This window comes from Salmo salar, chromosome ssa18 (assembly GCF_905237065.1).
Source record: "Salmo salar chromosome ssa18, Ssal_v3.1, whole genome shotgun sequence".
Lineage (NCBI taxonomy): Eukaryota > Metazoa > Chordata > Actinopteri > Salmoniformes > Salmonidae > Salmo > Salmo salar.
Window position 1 is genome coordinate 2,302,314 of NC_059459.1, and position 22,228 is coordinate 2,324,541.

General features: G+C 41.7%; 1 protein-coding gene across 1 annotated transcript in view; it reads right to left on the reverse strand.

The window, feature by feature from the left end:
- cdh23 (cadherin-related 23) overlaps nt 1–22,228 on the reverse strand; it is an 834,383-nt gene that overhangs the window by 447,733 nt on the left and 364,422 nt on the right. The window contains exons 7-8 of the mRNA XM_045700638.1: nt 4,596–4,790; nt 4,248–4,376 (exon numbers count right to left, since the gene is read on the reverse strand). Of these exons, the coding sequence (XP_045556594.1) occupies nt 4,248–4,376; nt 4,596–4,790 (324 nt within the window). The remainder of the gene's footprint in view (nt 1–4,247; nt 4,377–4,595; nt 4,791–22,228) is intronic.

The following is a 22,228-nucleotide window of genomic DNA, read 5'->3' on the forward strand; positions in this document are numbered from 1 at the left end:
ATAATACATTATGGCCTTGCATTTCAAAGATGATGGTACAAAAATACATAAGATCTAAGGTGTTATATTCTCCTATTCACATTTCCACAAACTTCTAAGTATTTCCTTTCAAATGGTATCAAGAAAATGCATATTCTTGCTTCAGGGCCTGAGCTACCGGCAGTTAGATTTAGGTATGTCATTTTAGACGGTTCCTTATCAAGCATATGTTTTCGTTTCAGTTTCCTCTATCTCCACTAACCGAAGTTAATTGTAAGGATTTTTTTCTATTAATAATGTCAAATTTGCCTCCCTAGTGGTGCAGCGGTCTAAGGCACTGCATTGCAGTCTTGCGGCATCAATACAGCCTGGAGTCCCATAGGGCGTTAGTTGAACGGTGTTTCCTCCGACACATTGGTGCAGCTGGCTTCTGGGTTAAGCGGGCAGGTGTTAACTGTGTTAAGAAAAGCGGTTAGGCGGGTCATGTTTCGGAGGATGCATGATTCGACCTTCGCCTCTCCTGAGCCCATTAGGGAGTTGCAGCGATGAGAGAAGATCGCAATCACGAAATTGGGGAGAAAAGGGCGTAAAAACGACAACAAAAACAATAACATTTAAAATTAAGAATAATATTGTTAAATTAACAGCTGTACAAAAAGACTCATGTGAAGGCCAAATTACAGAGGAGGAACTTCTTGATGCAATTAAAGCCTTTAAGTCCAGGAAAACTCCAGGGCTGCATGGCATACCAGTTGAGGTATATCAATCCTTTTTTGATGTACTCAGAAGACAAATATTAGCATGTTTTAACCACTCCTATTCAAATTGTAGATTATCATATATTCAACAAGAAGGTTTGATTTCAATATTACCGAAACAGGACCGAGGTGGTAAATATAAAGATCCTGTCACGCCTGCTCCCGCTCTCCCTCTCTGGCGCTCGAGGGCGCCCGCTGCCTTCCATTACGCGCACCTGTCACCATCATTACGCGCATCAGCGCTCATTGGACTCACCTGGACTCCTTCATGTTTTGATTGCCTTCCCTCTGTCTGTCTGTTTCCTCTGTTTCATCCCAGTGTCTGCATTATTGTCGTTTCCGTTTCCCCTGTCCAGACGCTGTCCATAGTCTGTTCCTGTCCGTGGTTATTAAATGTTCACTCCCTGTACCTGCTTCTTGTCTCCAGCGTCGACCCTTACAGATCCAGTCCATAAACAAATTGGAGGCCCCTTACACTTCAGTGTTGTGACACAAAAATTCTATCAAAATGCATAGCACATAGAATTAAAAAGGTATTGTCGGATATTATTCATCCTAATCAGACAGGTTTTTTACATGGACGATACATTGGTGAAAATATTAGACAAGTACTGGAAACATAGAACACTATGAAAAACCTGACTAACTAGGCCTGGTCTTCATAGCTGACTTAGAAAAGGCTTTTTATAATGTATGACTGGAATTTACAGTGCATTTGGAAAGTATTCAGGCCTTAACTTTTTCCAAATTTTGTTACGTTACAGCATTATTCCAAAATGGATTAAAAAAATCCTCATCAATCTACACACAATACCCCATGATGTCAACTCAAAAACATGATTTTAGAAATGTTTTTAAAGATATTAAAATAAAAACGGAAATCTAACATTTACATAAGTATTCAGACCCTTTACTCAGTGCTTTGTTGAAGCACCATTGGCACAGATTACAGCCTCGAGTCTTCGTGGGTATGACACTTAAGCTTGGCACACCTGTATTTGGGGAGTTTCTCGAAGTCTTCTCTGCAGATCCTCTCCAGCTCTGTCAGGTTGGACAGGGAGCATCGCTGCACAGCTATTTTCAGGTTTCTCCAGAGATGTTAGATCGGGTTCAAGACCAGCCCCTGGCTGGGCCACTCAAGGACATTCAGAGACTTGTCCCGAAGCCATTCCTGCACTGTCTTGTCTGTGAGCATAGAGTCGTTGTCCTGTTGGAAGGTCACCCTTCGCCCCAGTCTGAGGTCCTGAGCGCTCTGGAGCAAGTTTTCATCAAGGATCTCTCTGCGCTTTGCTCTGTTCGTCTTTCCCTCTATCCTGACTATTCTCCCAGTCCCTACCTCTGAAAAGGATCCCCACAGCATGATGCTGCCACCACGTACTTCACCGTAGGGATGGTGTCAGTTTTCCTCCAGACTTGACACTTGGCATTCAGGCCAAATAGTTCAATCTTGGTTTTATCAGACCAGAGAATCTTGTTTTTCATGGTCTGAGAGTCTTTTAAGTCCCTTTTGGAAAACTCCAAGCGAGATGTCATGTGCCTTTTACAGAGGAGTGGCTTCCGTCTGGCCACTCTAGCATAAAAGCCTGATTGGTGGAGTGCTGCAGAGATGGTTGCCCTTCTGGAAGGTTCTCCCATCTCCACAAAGGAACTCTGGAGCTCTGTCAGAGTGACCATCAGGTTCTTGGTCACCTCCCTGGCTAAGGCCTTCTCCCCCGATTGCTCAGTTTGGCAGAGCAACAAGCCCTAGGAAGAGTCTTGGTGGTCCCAAACGTCTTCTATTTAAGAATGATGGACATGTGTGTGCCTTTCCAAATCATGTCCAATCAATTAAATTTACCACAGGTGGACTCCAATCAAACATTTTTTTTTAAACTGCAAAAATCTGTAGGTTGTAAAAGGCTGTAACGTAACAAAATGAGGAAAAAGTCAAGGGGTCTGAATACTTTCTGAAAGCATTGTATCTGTTTATTATGGCTGTTTATTATCGAAATGTTAGCTATTAAAATCAGATCCAACAATAATATCAAGGGGCTAGAAATCCAAGGCTTCAAAACAAATGTGTCATTGTATGCTGATGATTCATGTTTTCATTTAAATCCACAATTTGGATCATAGAGGATCTAGATACATTTTCTAACCTCTCTGGATTACAAAAAAATCATGATAAATCATGATAATCATATTATGTGTTGGTTCATTAAAAAATGACTGTGTAGTTTACCAATAATATTGTCTGACAGTGAAGTGGACATACTCTGGACTCATATCCCGAAAGAAATAAATGATATTACTAGTACATTTTAATAGAAAGTTAGCAAAAATAGATAAGATCTTCCTACCATGGAAAGGAAAATACCTGTCTATTTGTGGAAAAATCACCCTGATTAACTCTTTAGTCATATCCCAGTTTACCTACTTGCTTATGGTCTTGCCTACACCTAACAACTTGTTTTTTATTTGGAATGGCAAGCCAGACAAAATTAAACGGGCCTATTTATGTATTTAATATGAATTCGGAGGGCAGAAATTATTAAATATTAAAGCATTAGACCTCTCACTAAAGTCATACAAAAGCTATACCTAAATCAGAACTGGTTCTCTATCAGATTAGTAAGAATGGCTCACCACGTGTTCAAGAATGGCCTTTTTCCCTTTATTCAGATTACAAACTCTCACTATTGGTTATTTAAAAATGAAATAAAATATCTAAAATATCGCTATTTTTAAAACAAGCCATAGAAAGTTGGTTGCAAGTTCAATTTAATCCACCAGACAAGACAGTACACATACTACAACAAATATTATGGTTAAACTGAAATATAATCATTGATGCTAATTATTTATACTAATTATTAGGCAAAAGGAAGGGGGAGAAAGTGAGGAACTTGTCTGTCGCCCCTGCATTAAAGACCAAAATCATCTAAAGAAAATTGTGATAAACAAAAAAGTATACCAGTTTCATTTAAGGACCAAAAAATTGACAGCCATACAGATTGCAAAATAGCTGGTTTTCAAGGCACATGGTTTATGAACTGATAAACAAGATGACGCCGGATTCAAAACTCAGAGACAGAATCATTAGATTATTTATTTTGATACTGTCCATATGTAGCTTGTTTTTGGTCGCAGGAATGGCTGAAGAATTGTTACATTTACCTGGAGTTTACCCAGCAGTGCTATTTGCAGAGTTATCTGAAAAGTCATAGTCAATCAATCAATAACATAATACTCTTAGCAAAAAAAACGTATCTTTAATTTACAATCTGTAGAAACTATGAGAATAGAACGTTTCAGAACTTTTGTGAAACATCACAGCCCTGTTGAAAAATATATGGCAACTAGAAATCAAAACTGGATGGTGTTCAGAGACAGGGGGGAGATGAGACAGAGTGTTACTCACCGGCATGGAGGAGTCCTCTGTGTTGGTGCCTTAGGGCAGGTAAGGAGAAAAGGTGGGGGAGGAGATGGAGAAGTAGAGAAAGGGGGGATGAGAGGCGGAGTATTACTGACCAGTGGGGCGTCCTCCTCTATGTTGGTGCTGTAGGGCAGGTTGGTGAAGATGGGGTCCATGTCCTGGACATCAGTGATGGTGATTGCCAAGTTAGACAGACTGGATAGAGGCCGCTTCTTATCCTGGTCCTGATGGAGAGAGCAGACAAACACAAGCATGGTCACACCTTGGTCATGTTCACTAGGAAGAAAACAGACTGAAACAGGGAGGGATTACCTGGACTTGCTCCTTTTCATTTTTAAAACATTATGCTACACTGTGCCCTACTGAACACCATCCTGCCTTGTTACTTTATTTAAAAAAAAACTTTGTGTGAAATCTTATCTGTACTTTGTGTGTTCCCTCACCGTGGCATTGACAGTGAGCTGGTAGGCCGAGGTGGTCTCGTAGTCCAAAGCCCTGGTGACAGTGACCGTACCACGGGCTCCATCGATGGAGAAAAAGGGAGAAGGGGGCTGGAAGGAGAAGAGCACACTTCCCCCTGTGCCTTGGTCTGGGTCTGTGGCATTCACCTGGTACACTGAGGTGCCCACTGGAGTGTTCTGGAACCCAGGGAGAGACAGGCACACAGATTGGCATAAAGTCATAGTTCTGTAGTATGAAGGGTTCTTCAAAAGATGGATGGATGACTCTATGTAGAAACACTGAATTGAGACAGATTACTGTTGTGCAGATTTAATGATGAATTGGCCACATTTGCAGCCAAGCACCAACTCAACTATGTCCTTTTTCTTCTCAACTAATTAACAAGATCTGACCAATGAGAATTAAACAAAGTAGAAACTGGGGAAATAATGAAATACGATTACAATTCACAACAACTGATTCCTCACATTTTAGAACTACACAGAAGTGTCTTAGAAAATAACAGAGCCCAGTATGATAAAAAAAAATATATATGTTATTTCAACTTTATTTAACTAGGCAAGTCAGTTAAGAACAAATTCTTATTTACTATGACGGCCTACACCGGCGAAACCCGGACGACGCTGGGCCAATTGTGCGCCACCCTATGGGACTCCGAATAATGTCCGCTGTGATACAGCCTGGAATCGAACCAGGGTGTCTGTAGTGATGCCTCAAGCACTGAGCTTTAATACCTTAGACCGCTGCACCACTCGGGAGCCCCAAAATAATAATTTTTTAAAGCTCAACAGCGATCTAATGTCAAGATGAGTCCATGTCTCACACAATTCAGTGTGTAGACCCAAGACTCATTTCCTCAACTCCAAATGATGGGAGAGATCAGCACCATAAGTTAGATGTTGCCAATCTTTCCCATTCGTTAGAGGTTGAGAGGGGGGAGCTCCCTTGTCGATGCAAAGGAGATGGTCAGTCTATAACTTGGGTGGAGACTTTGACAATGTTTTCCTCTGACACCGTCTGGTATAGAGGTCCTGGATGGCAAGGAGCTCGGCCACAGCGATGTACTGGGCTGAGTACACTACCCTCTGTAGCACATCGTGGTCAGATGCCAAGCAGTTGCCATGCCAAGCGGTGATGCAGCCAGTCAAGATGCTTTCAATGGCGCAGCTGTATAACTTTTTGAGGATTTGAGGGCCCATGATGAATCTGAGGGAGAAGAGGCAATGTTGTGTCCTCTTCATGACTGCATTGGTGTGTGTGGACCATGATAATTCCTTAGTAATGTGGATACTGAGGAAGCTCTCAGCCTGCTCCACTACAGCCTCATCGATGTGGATGGGGTGGTCCTTGGCCCTCCATTTCCAATAGCCCATGATCAGCTCCTTTGTCTTGTTGACGTTGAGGCCAGGTCTCTGACCTCCTCCCTGTAGGCTTTATCATCATCCATACTATTTACTCTCTTGGTAAATAGTATGGTCTACAGCTTATCATGAGGTATTCTAACTCAAGCGAGCAGAACCTTGAGACTTCCTTAATATTAAAGATCGCACACCAGCTGTAGTTAACAAAAAGGCACACAGCCCCCTCCGCTGAGTTTCCCTGATGCCACCGTTCTGTCCTGCTGATGTTCAGAAAAAACAGCTAGATTTATATTTACCATGTCCTTGTTCTTTAGATCACGTTGATAGGATAGTCTCGAAAGAAGCTCATCCAGTTTATTCTGCAGTGATTGCACGTTCTCCAATAGAACAGAGTGTAGAGGCGATTCATCCACGCTCCGATGTATTCTCGTCAGGCATGCCACCAGCCTCTATAGAGCCGTCTCCTCCTTCGAGGGTCGGGGATTTGGGCCTGGTCCGGGATAAGAAATATGTCTTTCGCCTCTGACTCATAGAAGTCCTCGTCCAAATCAAGGTTAGTGATAGCTGTTATGATGTCCAGAAGGTCTTTTCCATCATAGGAAATTATGATGGAAACATTATGTACAAAAAAAGTTAAGATCAGCGCAAAAAGAATACCCAAAAGAGGACAATTGGTCAAGAGCCCATAAAATGGACGCTATTACTTTGAGAGCCATTTTTTGCAAAAATATCCAAACTCCCAAACACAATAGAAACAAAGAAAGCCACATATACACGCGTAGATACGTGCGCGCACACACCTGGCCAGGAGTGGTAGAGAGTGATCAAATGTGTGTGTGTGTGGGGGGGATCGTAAGCCAAATGTAAAGTGACACTGGCAGGAAAGTGTGGTCTGCTGCAACAGTCTGTCTGCTGCACCTCCCACGGAACAAAGGAGAGGGTGTGTGGTGTGTGTGAGTGCTCCTCAGCCCCTATCAGTTGTACTACAGGGGTATGCTGGGAGGCCAAGGGCCATTGCCCAGGGAACACAACAGCATAACACAGGTAAGAGAAGCTGACTAGCTCCCCATGTCTACATCTCCTGACATCACTCTGCCTATCACTCTATCTTACCCTCCATGTCTCTTTCGCTCAGATTTCCTCTCTTTTTCCTACACCTACACCCTCTCTCTCGCTCTCTCTCTAACTCCTACATCGCTCCCTCCTGTCCTCTTGCAGAAAGACAGGCATGCATCAGTAGGTCTGTCTCACTGGATTAAGGTGCCTGCCACCCAGAGAGAGGGATGGAGAGAGAGAGAGAGAGAGAGAGAGAGAGAGAGAGAGAGAGAGAGAGAGAGAGAGAGAGAGAGAGAGAGAGAGAGAGAGAGAGAGAGAGAGAGAGAGAGAAAGAGAGAAAGAAAATAAGAATGGTGGCAGTGGAGGGGGGGTGTCATCGGACATCGAATCCGCAGGGTCAATCAATCATGTGAATTACTAAAGCCACCCTCCATACAAGGAGAATCATAAAACACCTTCACAAAGCAAATACAACAACGAATCGCCATATCTTACAGATCCCTTTACACATCAACAGATTTTATAACTAGTCAGATAGCAACATGACTAGACTGCCTTAAGCCTCTTTTTCACCTCGTTTATCACGTAATTTACTTGCACCTTCACATATGGACAGGCATAAGGTCAAGGGCAGGTATTACATTGCAAAGGTGGGCATGTACGTGTCCTGGCTTATACCAAAGATTTGTATAACTAACCCAAGATAGACCATTGCCTGTTGTCTCCAATGGGAGCAAATCAATCATAGTGGGCAGAACAAGCAAGGAGGTGGGCACAGCTAAGCACGAGCTCGTGAGATCCTATTGGCGTGTTCTACATTTATTTGCATATTTCCGTTAGGGAATGGCTACTCTATAAAGCGCCCGTTTGCAATAACTGAATTCGCATTGCACTCCTAAACAACACCATTTTTTGAAGCTTTAGCAAAGGGTAAAGTCCACAAAATGCACTCCACTATGTTTCTTACAGATTATAGTTTAGGAAACAATTTTTTTTATGGAGATCAAATGTTTCATCGATGAGAAAATGTGCAGAATTTCAGCCAAATTCATCTCACTCCATCTTCTCCCACTGCCGGCCACTGGGCTTCCTCTCAAACCATATTTGGTAGTGAGTGGAAACGCCAACCGGATGCTTCATATTTATACAGCCTGTGAAATATCTGGCTCATTGTTCTATCTGTGCTTATACTAGTTTTGTCAACAGCAAACACACATCACCGGAGGAACAATGGGCTACAAAGTGGTCTCTGCCAGCAAGAGCCGCTTTGTGTCTGATATTCTCGAGGAAGATTCACTTCCCTTGGAAGATCTGGAGAGTGAATTCCAACAGAGCCAACCAAATATGCTCGAGCCATTGGCTTCTGGCAACAAGAAGATTTCAGTTCAGAAAAATAAGTTCAACCACCTTTGACCCGCAAAGTGTTTGAACAGTATGTAACGTCACGGTTGGGGAGTAACGGATTACAAAAAACGTTAACTGTAATCCGTTACGTTACCAGCAAAAATATTGTAATCAGATTACAGATACTTTTGAAAAACTAGATGATTACTTCGAGAATTACTTTTAAATTCAGAAAGGATGTTTGCGAAAACAAATCTTTGCCACTTCTCTGTTTTCTCAATGACATTCAAATCAGATTTGAAAAAAGATGCAAGTTTAAGTTTTGTTCCACCTGAGTGAGTTTGACCACAAGTCAGAGACCACTATGATGACACACGAAATGTGTTTGATGGATCGGGGGAAAAGAGCAGGAATAGGCTTTTGTAGGCTACAGTTCAAATGTCTTCCAATGGTGCAACTGCTGTCGGCATCCAACGATTATCCAACTTGAATAAATGTTTGGAGGCAAAGATGACAGCAGTACTTTAGTCTACGGCGATACGGATATCACTTACTATTGATATCAACATATCGCATTGATGTGAATCACACTGCTGCTCTCTGATTTCACTATTTGCGCCTCCTGAGTGGCACAGAGGTATAAGGCACTGCATCTCAATGCTAGAGGTGTCACTACAGACCCTGGTTCAATTCCAGGCTGTATCACAACCGGCTGTGATTGGGAGTCCCATAGGGCGGCGCGCAATTGGCCCATTGTCGTCCGGGTTAGGGTTTGGCCAGGGTAGGCCGTCATTGTAAATAAGAATTTGTTCTCAACTGACTTGCCTAGTTAAATACAAATTACAGATTGTGGTTGTTGTGGATGGCTGTTCACAAATCTAAATGTGTATTTGAACCGAATAATGGTTGAATTCAAGAAGTTTAAGCTGCCTCTCAATCATTGTTTTTGAAGCCAGTGGACAGCCAATGAAAAATGCCCTCTTGCAACAGCTGCACAGTACGTATCCGAGCCAATGGAACACAAGTGGGGCTTGTTTCTTCAGTAGTGCTCAAAGCATGCCATTCCATGAGCACAGCATTTATTTTTAAACTCAAATCAATGAGCCCAATCAGTCCTCCATTACAACAAAATCATAAACAACAGAGTAAGGCTGGCTAATTTAGTCCTTAGTTTTGGGGTGATGCTCAGGTAAAACAATTTGGTTAATCTATACGTCCATATTTCCAAGTCCTATACACGAAGATCAAGGGGTATAACATTTATTGGAATGACTGGAACTCTGATAGACTTTGGTTTTTAATGTAAATATAGAATTTAATCATATTGTTATATGTAGTAGAAAGTGATTGGTTAGAAGAAGCCTACACATCCAATCCATAAAGTAAAATGTAACATCCATATATGGCCAGCTATGTAAACTGTAACATTGATTTATCCTGCAATAGATGTCATTCAATTGGTAACATACATTTTTGTCTTCTTCTAATGCCTCTTAAGTAGAAAGTAATCTAAAAGTAACAGAATGTAATCAGATTACGTTGCTGAGTTCGGGTAATCCAAAAGTTATGTTACTGATTACAATTTTGGACAGGTATCTAGGAACTGTAACGGATTACATTTAGAAAGTAACCTATCCAACCCTGTGTAATGTTATAGTTAGCTAATATTAACTTGCTATATGTATCTCCAGCTGGCACGACACTGAAAGTTCTGACAAAGCCTGTATATAATTGTTACCTATAAACATAAACCGGAGCCTTAACCATTTGTTTATGCTGCTTATTTTCCCAAAAAATGGAAAAAGCTGTTGCGCAGCATCTCACTGCCTTCCTGAAGACAAACAATGTATACGAAACGCTTCAGTCTGGTTTTAGACCCCATCATAGCAGTGATACTGCACTCTTGAAGGTGGTAAATTACCTTTAATGGTCGTCAGACCAAGTCTCTGCATCTGTCCTCGTGCACCTTGACCTTAGTGCTGCTTTTGATACCATCGATCACCACATTCTTTTGGAGGGACTGGAAACCCAAATTGGTCTACACGGACAAGTTCTGGCCTGGTTTAGATCTTATTTGTCGGAAAGATATCAGTTTGTCTCTGTGGATGGTTTGTCTTCTGACAAATCAACTGTACATTTCGGTGATCCTCAAGGTTACGTTTTAGGTCCACTATTGTTTTCACTATATATTTTACCTCTTGGTGATGTCATTCGGAAACATAATGTTAACTTTTACTGCTATGCGGACGATACACAGCTGTACATTTAGAAGAAACATGGTGAAGCCCCAAAATTGCCCTCCCTGGAAGCCTGTGTTACAGACATAAGGAAGTGGATGGTGGAAAATGTTTTACTTTTAAACTCGGACAAAACAGAGATGCTAGTTCTAGGTCCCAAGAAACAAAGAGTTCTTCTGTTGGATCTGACAACTAATCTTCATAGTTGTACAGTCATCTCAAATAAAACTGTGAAAGACCTCGGCGTTACTCTGGACCTTGATCTCTCTTTTGACAAACATATCAAGAAAATTTCAAGGACAGCTTTTTTCCATCTTCGTAACATTGCAAAAATCTGAAACTTTCTGTCCAAAAATTATGCAGAAAAATTAATACACGCTTTTGTCACTTCTAGATTAGACTACTTGCAACGCTCTACTTTCCGGCTACCTGGATAAAGCACTAAATCAGTTTTTACCAGCATGTCACATGTGCAACCAGAGGGAAAAAAAATCATAGACCACCTTTACTCCACACACAGAGATGCATACAAAGCCCTCCATTTGGCAAATCTGACCATAATTATATCCTCCTGATTCCTGCTTACAAGCAAAAACTAAAGCAGGAAGCACTCTTAATACAGAAGTGGTCAGATGACGCAGATGCTACACTACAGGACTGTTTTGCTAGCACAGACTGGAATATGTTCCGGGATTCATCCAATGGCATTGAGGAATACACCACCTAAGTCATCGGCTTCATCAATAAGTGCATCGATGATGACGTCCCCACAGTGACTGTACGCACATATCCTAACCAGAAGCCATGGATTACAGGCAGCATCCACATCGAACAAAAGGCTAGAGCTGCCGCTTTCAAGGAGTGGTAGACTAATCCAGACGCTTATAAGAAATCCTGATATGCCCTCCGACGAATCATCAAACAAGCAAAGCGTCAACACAGGATTAAGATTGAATCCTACTGCAACGGCTCTGACGCTCGTCGGATGTGGTAGGGCTTGAAAACTATTACGGACTACAAAGGGAAACCCAGACGCAAGCTGCCCTGTGACGCGAGCCTACCAGACGAGCTAAATGCATTTTATGCTCGCTTCGAGGAAAGCAACACTGAAGCATGCATGAGAGCACCAGCTGTTCTGGATGACTGTGTGATAACGCTCTCGGTAGCCGATGTGAACAAAACCGTTAACCTCACTAGGGTAGGGGGCACTATTTTCACCTCTGGATGAAAAGCGTGCCAAAAGTAAACTGCCTGCTACTCAGGCCCAGAAGCTAGGATATGCATATAATTGGTAGATTTGGATAGAAAACCCTCTAAAGTTCCCAAAACTGTTAAAATAATGTCTGTGAGTATAACATAACTGATATGGCAGGCGAAAACCTGAGGATAATCCATCCAGGAAGTGCCATTATTTTCAAATGGCTGTTTTTCCAATGAAATCCTTTCCACCATTTAAAGGGATACGACCCAGATTCCGTTCCCTATGGCTTCCACTAGTTGTGAACAGTCTTTAGACATTGTTTCAGGCTTTTATTCTGAAAAATTAGGGAGAATGCCCACTTTGAGTGAGTGGATAGTGGGATGTCCCCAGAGCTGTTGCTGTGCGTGACCGAGAGCACGCCATTCTTGTTTTTCTTTTATATTGACGACACTATTGTCCAGTTGAAATATTATCAATTATTTAGGCTTAAAACAACCTGAGGATTAATTATAAACATCGTTTGACATGTTTCTACGAACTTTACCAGTAGTATTTGGAATTTCATCTGTCTGTTGTGACTGCCGGAGTGTTTTGGATATAAAGAGGGACTTTATCCTCTAGGGGCTAGGGGCAGTATTTTCACGGCCGGATGAAAAACGTACCCAATTTAAACAGGTTACTACTCTGGCCCAGAAAATAGAATATGCATACTATTAGTAGATTTGAATAGAAAACACTCTGAAGTTTCTAAAATTGTTTGAATGGTGTCTGTGAGTATAACAGAACTCATATGGCAGGCAAAAAACCTGAGAAAAATTGAATCAGGAAGTGGGAGAATTTAGAAATGTAGTTTTTGTTTTGAATCCCTTGAAAAACTACAGTGACATAGGATTTACGTTACACCTCCTAACTCTTCCATTGGCTGTCAACAATCTTTATGAACTGGTTTCAACCGTCAGCTGTTACCGGGCAGATCATTTTGGCTCAGTCAATCATTGGCCAGTTTGAGGAGAGGTGTCTTATGATGCGTGTGCACGTGACGTCATCGTTTTTATATTTTCTTCTGGGATGACTAGCTATTGCCCGGTTGTAAAATTATCGCAATTTTACGTAAAAAAATACCCTAAAGGATTGATTGTAAACATCGTTTGACGTGTTTCTACAAACGGTAATGGAACTTTGAACATTTGCGTCCACGCCACATGGCATTGTAAGGTGTTCTGGATGGGTCAACAAAACGGACGTATTTGGACATAAATTATGGACTTTGCAGAACAAATTAACATTTCTTGTGGAAGTGGGTGCCCATCCAAGTGCATTCCGCTAAAGATCAGCAAAGGTAAGTAAATATTTCGAACATATTGTTAGAGATTTGTCGACGCCGTGGTTGTAGGCTAACTGTATAGCTTAGCATTGAAGGCTAAGTTCTGTACTCAGAATATTGAACAATGTGCTTTTTCCGTAACGTTATTTTGAAATCTGACAAAGTGGTTGCATAAAGGAGTAGATTATCTTTAATTCTTTAACCTCTCTAGGGTAGGGGGCAGTATTTTCACATCCGGATAAAAACGTACCCGATTTAATCTGGTTATTACTACTGCCCAGAAACTAGAATATGCATATAATTGTTTGATTTGGATAGAAAACACCCTAAAGTTTCTAAAACTGTTTGAATGGTGTCTGTGAGTATAACAGAACTCATATGGCAGGCCAAAACCTGAGAAGATTCTGTACAGGAAGTGCCCTCTCTGACCATTTCTTGGCCTTCTACACTCTCTTTATTGAAAACAGAGGATCTCTGCTGTAACGTGACACTTTCTAAGGCTCCCATAGGCTCTCAGAAGGCGCCAGAACGTTGAATGATGACTTTGCAGTCCCAGGCTGAAAAACAGTAGCGCATTTGGATAGTGGTCGATCTGAGAACAATGACACGGGGGCGCGCGTGCACGTGAAGAGGCCATTTTACCGTTCGGATAGTGTCTTGAACGCAAGAACAAAACAGAGGATATTTGAACATAACTATGGATTATTTTGAACCAAAACAACATTTGTGGATGAAGTAGAAGTCCTGGGAGTGCATTCTGACGAAGAACAGCAAAGGTAATCCAATTTTTATTATAGGAAATCTGAGTTTGGTGAGTACCAAACTTGGTGGGTGTCAAAATAGCTAGCCTGTGATGGCCGGGCTATCTACTCAGAATATTGCAAAATGTGCTTTTGCCGAAAAGCTATTTTAAAATCTGACACCGCGATTGCATAAAGGACTTCTGTATCTATAATTCTTAAAATAATTGTTATGTTTTTTGTGAACGTTTATCGTGCGTAATTGAGTAAATTCACTGGAAGTTTTCGGTATGTTTGCTAGTTCTGAACGTCACATGCTAATGTAAAAAGCTGGTTTTTGATATAAATATGAACTTGATTGAACAAAACATGCATGTATTGTATAACATAATGTCCTAGGGTTGTCATCTGATGAAGATCATCAAAAGTTAGTGCTACATTTAGCTGTGGTTTGGGTTTATGTGACATTATATGCTAGCTTGAAAAATGGGTGTCTGATTATTTCTGGCTCGGTACTCTGCTGACATAATCTAATGTTTTGCTTTCATTGTAAAGCCTTTTTGAAATCGGACAGTGAGGTTAGATTAACGAGAGTCTTATCTTTAAAATGGTGTAAAATAGTCATATTTTTGAAAAATTGAAGTAATAGCATACCTAAGGATTTGAATAACGCGCCACAGGATTCAACTGGCTGAGAGGTTAACGAGTAGAGTATCTTTAAAATGCTGTATAATACTTGAATTTTAATTTTGAGATTATTTTGTTTTGAATATCGCGCCGTGCTATCTCACTGGTTGTTGTCCAGCCAATCCCGTTATCGGGATTGTATCCTCAAGAGGATTTATCCAACAAAACAAACATTAATTGTGTAACGGGGAGTCTTGTGAGTGCAACCATACGAAGATCATCAAAGGTAAGTGATTAATTGTATTGCTATTTCTGACTTTTTTGACTAATCTACTTGGCTGGTAACTGTATGTAATGTTTTGTGTGCTGGGCGCTGTCCTCAGATAATCACATGGTATGATTTCGCCGTAATGCCTTTTTGAAATCTGACACCGCGGTTGGATTAACAAGAAGTTAATCTTTAAACCGATGTATAACATTTGTATGTTTTATGAATTTTTATTATGAGTATTTCTGTTTTTGATTTTGGCACTGCAATTTCACCGGATGTTGGCCAGGTGGGACGGTAGCGTCCCACACACCCTAGAGAGGTTAAACAGGTCAACATTCACAAAGCCGCTGGGCCAGACGGATTACCAGGACGTGTACTCAAAGCATGCATGGACCAACTGTCAATTGTCTTCACTGACATTTTCAACCTCTCCCTGACCGAGTCTGAAATACCTAATACCTAATGCTTTGAAAGCATTCTTCCGGACACTCTAGACCCACTCCAATTCTCATACCACCCCAACAGATCCACAGATGACGCAATCTCAATCGCACTCCACACTGCCCTTTCCCACCTGGACAAAAGGAACACCAACGTAAGCATTTCACAGTAAAGTCTACAGTTGTTGTATTTGAAGGGTATGAAGGTGAACGGAAAGGCACCTGAGCGACGAACCGCCCTTGCTGTCTCTGCATGGCCAGTTCCCCTCTCTCCACTGGGATTATCTGCCTCAAACCCTATTACAGGGGCTGAGTCACTGGCTTACTGGTGCTCTTCCATGCGTCACTTGAGTGGGTTGAGTCACTGACGTGATCTCCCTGTCCGGGTTGGCGCCCTCCTCGGGTTCGTGCCGTGGGGAGATCTTTGTGGGCTATACTCAGCCTTGTCTCTGGGTAGTAAATTGGTGGTTGAACATATCCCTCTAGTGGCGTGGGGGCTGTGTTTTGGCAAAGTGGATGGGGTTATATCCTGCCTGTTTCGCCCTGTCTGGGGGTATCGTCGGATGGGGCCACAGTGTCTCCCGACCCCTCCTTTCACAGCTTCCAGTATTTATGCTGCAATATTTTATGTGTCGGGGGCTGTCTCAGCATGTTATATCTGGAGTATTTCTCCTGTCTCATCCGTGTGAATGTCTCGTCCTTTGTGAATTGAAGTATGCTCCCTCTAATTCTCTCTCCTTTCTCTCTTTTTGTCTCTTTCTCTCTCTCTCTTCTTTCAGAGGACCTGAGCCCTAGGACCATGCCTCAGGACTACCTGGTCTGATGACTCCTTGCTGTCCCCAGTCCACCTGGTCAGGCTGCTGCTCCAGTTTCAACTGTTCTGCCTGCGGCTGTGGAACCCTGACCTGTTCACAGGACGTGCTACCTTGTCTCGGACCTGCTGTTTTGGACTTTCTCTCCACTGCACCTGCTGTCTTTAACTCTGAATGATCGGCTATGAAAAGCCAACTGACATTTACTCCTGAGGTGCTCTCCTGTTGCACCCTCTACAACCATTGTGATTATTATTATCTGACCCTGTTGGTCATCTATGAACGTTTGAACATCTTGGCCATGTTCTGTTATAATCTCCACCCGGCACAGCCAGAAGAGGACTGGTTCTTCTCTAGGTTTCTTCCGATGTTCTGGCCTTTCTAGGAAGTTTTTCCTAGCCACCATGCTTCTACATCTGCATTGCTTGCTGTTTTGGGTTTTAGGCTGGGTTTCTGTACAGCACTTTGTGACATTGGTTGATATAAAAAGGACTTAATGAATACATTTAATTGATAGTTGCTAGATAATGGCAACATAGCCATCAGTCTAAATCTGGCGATTATGACAGTGGTTTGATATGAGCTTCTTAGCTAGGTAGCTAAGTGTATTTCAAAGCGACTGTTTAGAATACATGGATATTACTTAATTAATTGCTGTGATCTGCTACTTGATAATATTTCTGTTATTGTGGTGGCCACTGCTAAATCATGCCAGCTGAGGAAAACATCTGCTGTAGAAATGTGCCTCAGGTAGGTTTAAGTAGCTTGACTAGGACTGATTAGTTCAAGTGACCATGTGTTATGTGTTGCCTATAGGTTACCTATGGGTTACCTAGCTATACATGTACCATAGTCCCTCACAGTCTCAAAGTTTTGTGAGCACATCAATCTTCTTTGTGAGACCTGTGGACAAAACATTAAGAACACCTGTTTTTTCCATGACAGACTGACCAGGTGGATCCAGGTAAAAGCTATGATCCCTTATTGATGTCACTTCAATTAGTTTGTATGAAGGGGAGAACACCTTTTAAGCCTTGAAACAATTGAGACATGGATTGTGTACGTGTGCCATTCAGAGGATGAATGGGCAAGACAAAATATTTAAGTGCCTTTGAACAGGGTATGGTATGTGGTGCCAGGCGCACCGGTTTGAGTGTGTCAAGAACACCAACACTGCTGGGTTTTTCACGCTCAACAGTTTCCCATGTTTATCAAGAATGGGCATGACTGAAAAAGTTTGGGAAGCACTGATATATAGCTATTGATTAGCACAAATACAGATGGGAAACCCCATGCTTCAGCCTACTAATTTATATCCACTATGCTGCAGGCGATACTGCACATTGCTAAATAACACACCAGTCTGATAATATGGACCAATATGTTGTTAGATACATTTTTGAAATGCAAAATTATATTTTAGATGGAGTCAGCATCCTTTTATTTCATTAATTTTGGTGTAAAAGTCACCAGAATGGACTTTCCCACAGTTGTTCTACAAAACAATTCTCTCAGCGGGCATAACAAGCGTGGTGAAGGGTACACAAATAATGGGTTATGACATTTGCATTTAGATAAAGCAGGGGTTTGGTGGTGACTTTCTGAACAGTTAGAGCTAGAGCAACAGTTTAAAGTAATATAGAAATTGTTGGTATTTATATTTTGACCAAATTACCAGGAACGTTTTGGATGTATTTTCCCTGTAAAATTTACCAGAAACAACCATTTCTCAGTTGTTTCTTTTAAACAAATATCCCGGGGGGGGGGGAATGCCCCTGGACACACCTAGAAGGGTGATGACCCCGGAACCCATTGACCCTGCTGACCCCCCCCCCCCATCAAAACAAGTAAAAGAGTACAAGCTGATTGCTAAAACTGTGGTTCACTTAATGCCAAGCCCCCACAGTGCCAGTTTGGAACTATACTGGCATGATTCACGTGTCGCCATTGATTTTTTGTGATCTTTAGGTCGTTCTTACGAAAAATGGGAGCTTTTGAGTTGCACAGTATGGCAGGGTCAACAACATCCGATTTACTTTACTTGTGAACGCCAGACAACACCAAATCATCCCGACCAAAAGACTAGTATGGCCTACTTTTTGGTCGTCGCTCTGCACTTTTCTTGCTGTTTGAAATCCGCTACGAGAGAGATTCCACACGATCATTGTCTGAGTCCAATAGAAACACGGCATACTGGCCTGTGCTGTAGAAAAGGTTTGCTACCGACAGAACGTTACAATAAGGTCTTTGAATGACCATTAGGGAACGTCCCTGTTTGGCTCTGACAGAACGTTCTCCTCAGGACATTCAACGACCCTGCCTGGATGTTCCTTACAGGTACTTATTTTCTCAGGATGTTGTGTCATGGTCCCCAAGAGGCGTTTGTCTAGTTCCCCATACGTTCTGATGACATCATCAAGGTTTTTAGGACGTTCTCAGGACATCACATGGTGGTCACATTGGTACTTTCTCTAGGGAACTTTTATCTAGTTCCCTGTAAATTAGTTCCCTGTTTTTATTTAATTTAATCTTGATGACCATTGGTGTCCATTTCAGGACTTCTTCAAGACGTTCTAAGGACATTTATTTGACCAGTCATCAGAACGTTGCATTACGGTTCTCACGGAAAGTTCTGATGGGAACCTTTGTCTAGTTCTCTGTAAATTACCAGGACATCATTGAGGAGTTTTTTCAGAACGTTTTCAGGACATTCATTTTTACTAGTCATCATGTTGTTGTGTGATGGTCCTAAGGTAATGTTCTCTGGGGAACTTTTGTTTAGTTCCCTGTAAGGTACCAGGATGTGATTAGGGACCATGTCAGAACTTTTTCAACACATTCTCAGAACATTTGTTTTTCCAGTTGTTAGGACATTGTGTGATTGTCCCAGGTCTCCCAAATCTTTAAAGTGGTGAAATGGGATGGATGTTTAAAGTGGGACGCTGTTCAGCTAAAATGGAATGGATATTATAAAAGAGCTGAGAGCAACTTTTAGAGGTCAGAATCACGATAAATCTGATGCCTGAAAGGTAATTAGCACAGTAGGAAGCCGTTCCTTCACTTGCTTGAACAAATGACGTACCTGTTGTGTACCGACCTGGTTCTGACAAACCTGACGTTTCTACTTGTAGAATCGCAATGCTCGGCAGTGGCCAACAACTTTAAGCCAATCAGAGAGCCCGGACCTCCACGCGGGAGAGCTGACAGGAGTGACAAGAAAAATATAAAAACTAGGGCACTTTTACCAGTGTAATCCACCCACTTTTCATCAGAATTGTTCTATCTAAAACAATTAAGCTTTTCAGAGAAATTCTTTACGTCTTTTAATTCTAGCTAAGGAGTTTTGTGCTTGAAGAAACATTTTTTTTGTTAAGGATGACAATGTTCACTTAGCTATCTACAGCAGGAGATAGTTTGTCCCTCTCACCTGCAGGAGGGACAAACAAGCTACTTCCACCTTGTGGTCTGAAGTATTTAATCAGTGGATAAACTGGGCTATGTGAACAACAAAAAGTTAACTGACGACTCTCTGGGCAGAGGTGCTAAGTACCTATCGGCAGTCATATTTCTCAGTGTGTCTGACCCTTAGATGTTGGGAATATAGAAGAAATCAGTCATTGACAAGGACATGGTGGCAGAGCAGGATGATTGTAATGCTACTAAAGAAAAGGTTGTGAGTTCAAATCCCAGGTGAGGACATGTTTAAGAATAATTACTGCATAAATGATCATGTACAATGCAGTCTAATGTCATGTATGCAAAATGAAAACACTGTCATGACTCTCCTGTGAGGATCCAAAGATCAAGTTTCCAATGGATCAACTTCAACCAGACCCCTCTCACCTGCAGGAGGGATTGATGTGGGGGTTTTTGACAGTTCACAACCGGTCATAAATTGTATGCAGTGGAGGGCTCTTCAGTATTGATGATTGAAATGTTCTTTGTCTCCAGATGACTTTTGCCACCCAAAAACTCTAACGTCGAAAAACTGAACATTGGTACAATATTCATGGGGAATGATGAGAGATGGTCTATGGAAAACGAATGTCTATTTTGTAATGTCATTAAAAATTGTATAAAAATGGTATAACAAAAATATTGTACCTTGAAAAGTATACAAACTGTATATATAAGGTTTTCATCCTTTATGTAGTGTAGGAAATATGAAAATTATTCGAGTATTTTTGTTAAGATAGGATTATTATTTTAGTTTTCTAACAAGATCGTTGTTTTGATGATACTTTGCACCAGTAAGTAGCCATGCCCTGAGGGAGCTCAGAGATCGTGTAAAGATGATGGAATGCCCCTTTTAAGCATAGAGTGCATAGAGGCTTGGAAGATAAATTAACATCAGACCAAAAGGACGTGAGACCGTGGTCCAGACGTTTGAAATGGTAAGAACTTGTCAGAAGAAGATAAACTCACCAGACTAGACTATTGCCAGGCTGCAGCTGTGCGTGTAAAGTGGTTCAAACTCTGACTATCCACACGAGCTAAGAACAAGTTCTGACAAACGACACCATTGGGGACTGGACAACTAAGAAGAAGGACATTGTGACCTAGGGTGGACAATCAGAGCCTTACAAGTGAGCTGATTGAAGACACAGGCAAAACCCACTTTCAAGTAGACTTGGTTTGAATAGAGATAGATGACGAACGACGGCATTCAAACACGTAAATACATTTATGACTTCTTACTCCAGACGGGCAGTGGTTCGTGTGCAAAGTAAATCATTACTGTGAGCATAGTTTCCAAATGTACGATAAGTGTTCTCTTTGTCTCTCTCTCGCTCTCTCTCTCTACCACTCCCTCTCTACCACAGTCTCCGTTCAGATTATGAGACTGATATGAGGTAATGATTAATAAGTGACAGTTATCGATATATAAATGATATATCTTTTAGGGTTTAATTAGGGAGATGGTAACTCATTTAAACAACTTATTCCGTGGTGCCCCAAATCCTAATGAGTTAATTGTTACATGATTAATTGAATCGAGTAGCAATTAAACATAGTTAGTGGATTAAATAATTACAGTCATCAGAATAATGTAGGTAAAGTCATGACAACACTGTATTTGGAAAGCATTTTTTGTTTTTATTTAACTAGGCAAGTCAGTTAAGAACAAATTCTTATTTACAATGACGGCCTACACTGGCCAAACCCGAACCACACTGGGCCAATTTTGCACCAAGCTATGGGACTCCCAATCATGGCCGGTTGTAATACAGCCTGGAATTGAACCAAGGCGTCTGTAGTGACACCTTCAGCACTGAGGTGGAGTGCCTTAGACCACTGCGCAAATCAATGGGCTCGGTAACAGTAATACAGGGTGATGTGTAATGAAACGAGGGTGGGCATGGCCAGCTGGGTGGTTAAACAGATTTTGGGGGGGGAACAACATTCCCTTACGACCATCAGACAACGTCCTGATGACTGGAACACTGAATGTCCTGAGAACATCCTGAAAACATGCTGACCTGGTCCTCACTGACGTCCCGGGAACTAGACAAAAGTCTCCTAGAGAAAGCTTAATTGTGACCATCACACTACAGTGAGGGAAAAAAGTATTTGATCCCCTGCTGATTTTGTACGTTTGCCCACTGACAAAGGAATTATCAGTCTATAATTTTAATGGTAGGTTTATTTGAACAGTGAGAGACAGAATAACAACAACAAAAATATCAGCAATTTTATAAATTGATTTGCATTTTAATGAGGGAAATAAGTATTTGACCCCCTCTCAATCAGAACGATTTCTGTCTCCCAGGTGTCTTTTATACAGGTAACGAGCTGAGATTAGGAGGACACTCTTAAAGGGAGTGCTGCTAATCTCAGTTTGATACCTGTATAAAAAACATCTGTCCACAGAAGCAATCAATCAATCAGATTCCAAATTCTCTACCATGGCCGAGACCAAAGAGCTCTCCAAGGATGTCAGGGACAAGATTGTAGATCTACACAAGGCTGGAATGGGCTACAAGACCATCGCCAAGCAGCTTGGTGAGAAGGTGACAACAGTTGGTGTGATTATTCGCAAATGGAAGAAACACAAAAGAACTGTCAATCTCCCTCGGCCTGGGGCTCCATGCAAGATCTCACCTCGTGGAGTTGCAATGATCATGAGAACGGTGAGGAATCAGCCCAGAACTACATGGGAGGATCTTGTCAATGATCTCAATGCAGCTGGGACCATAGTCA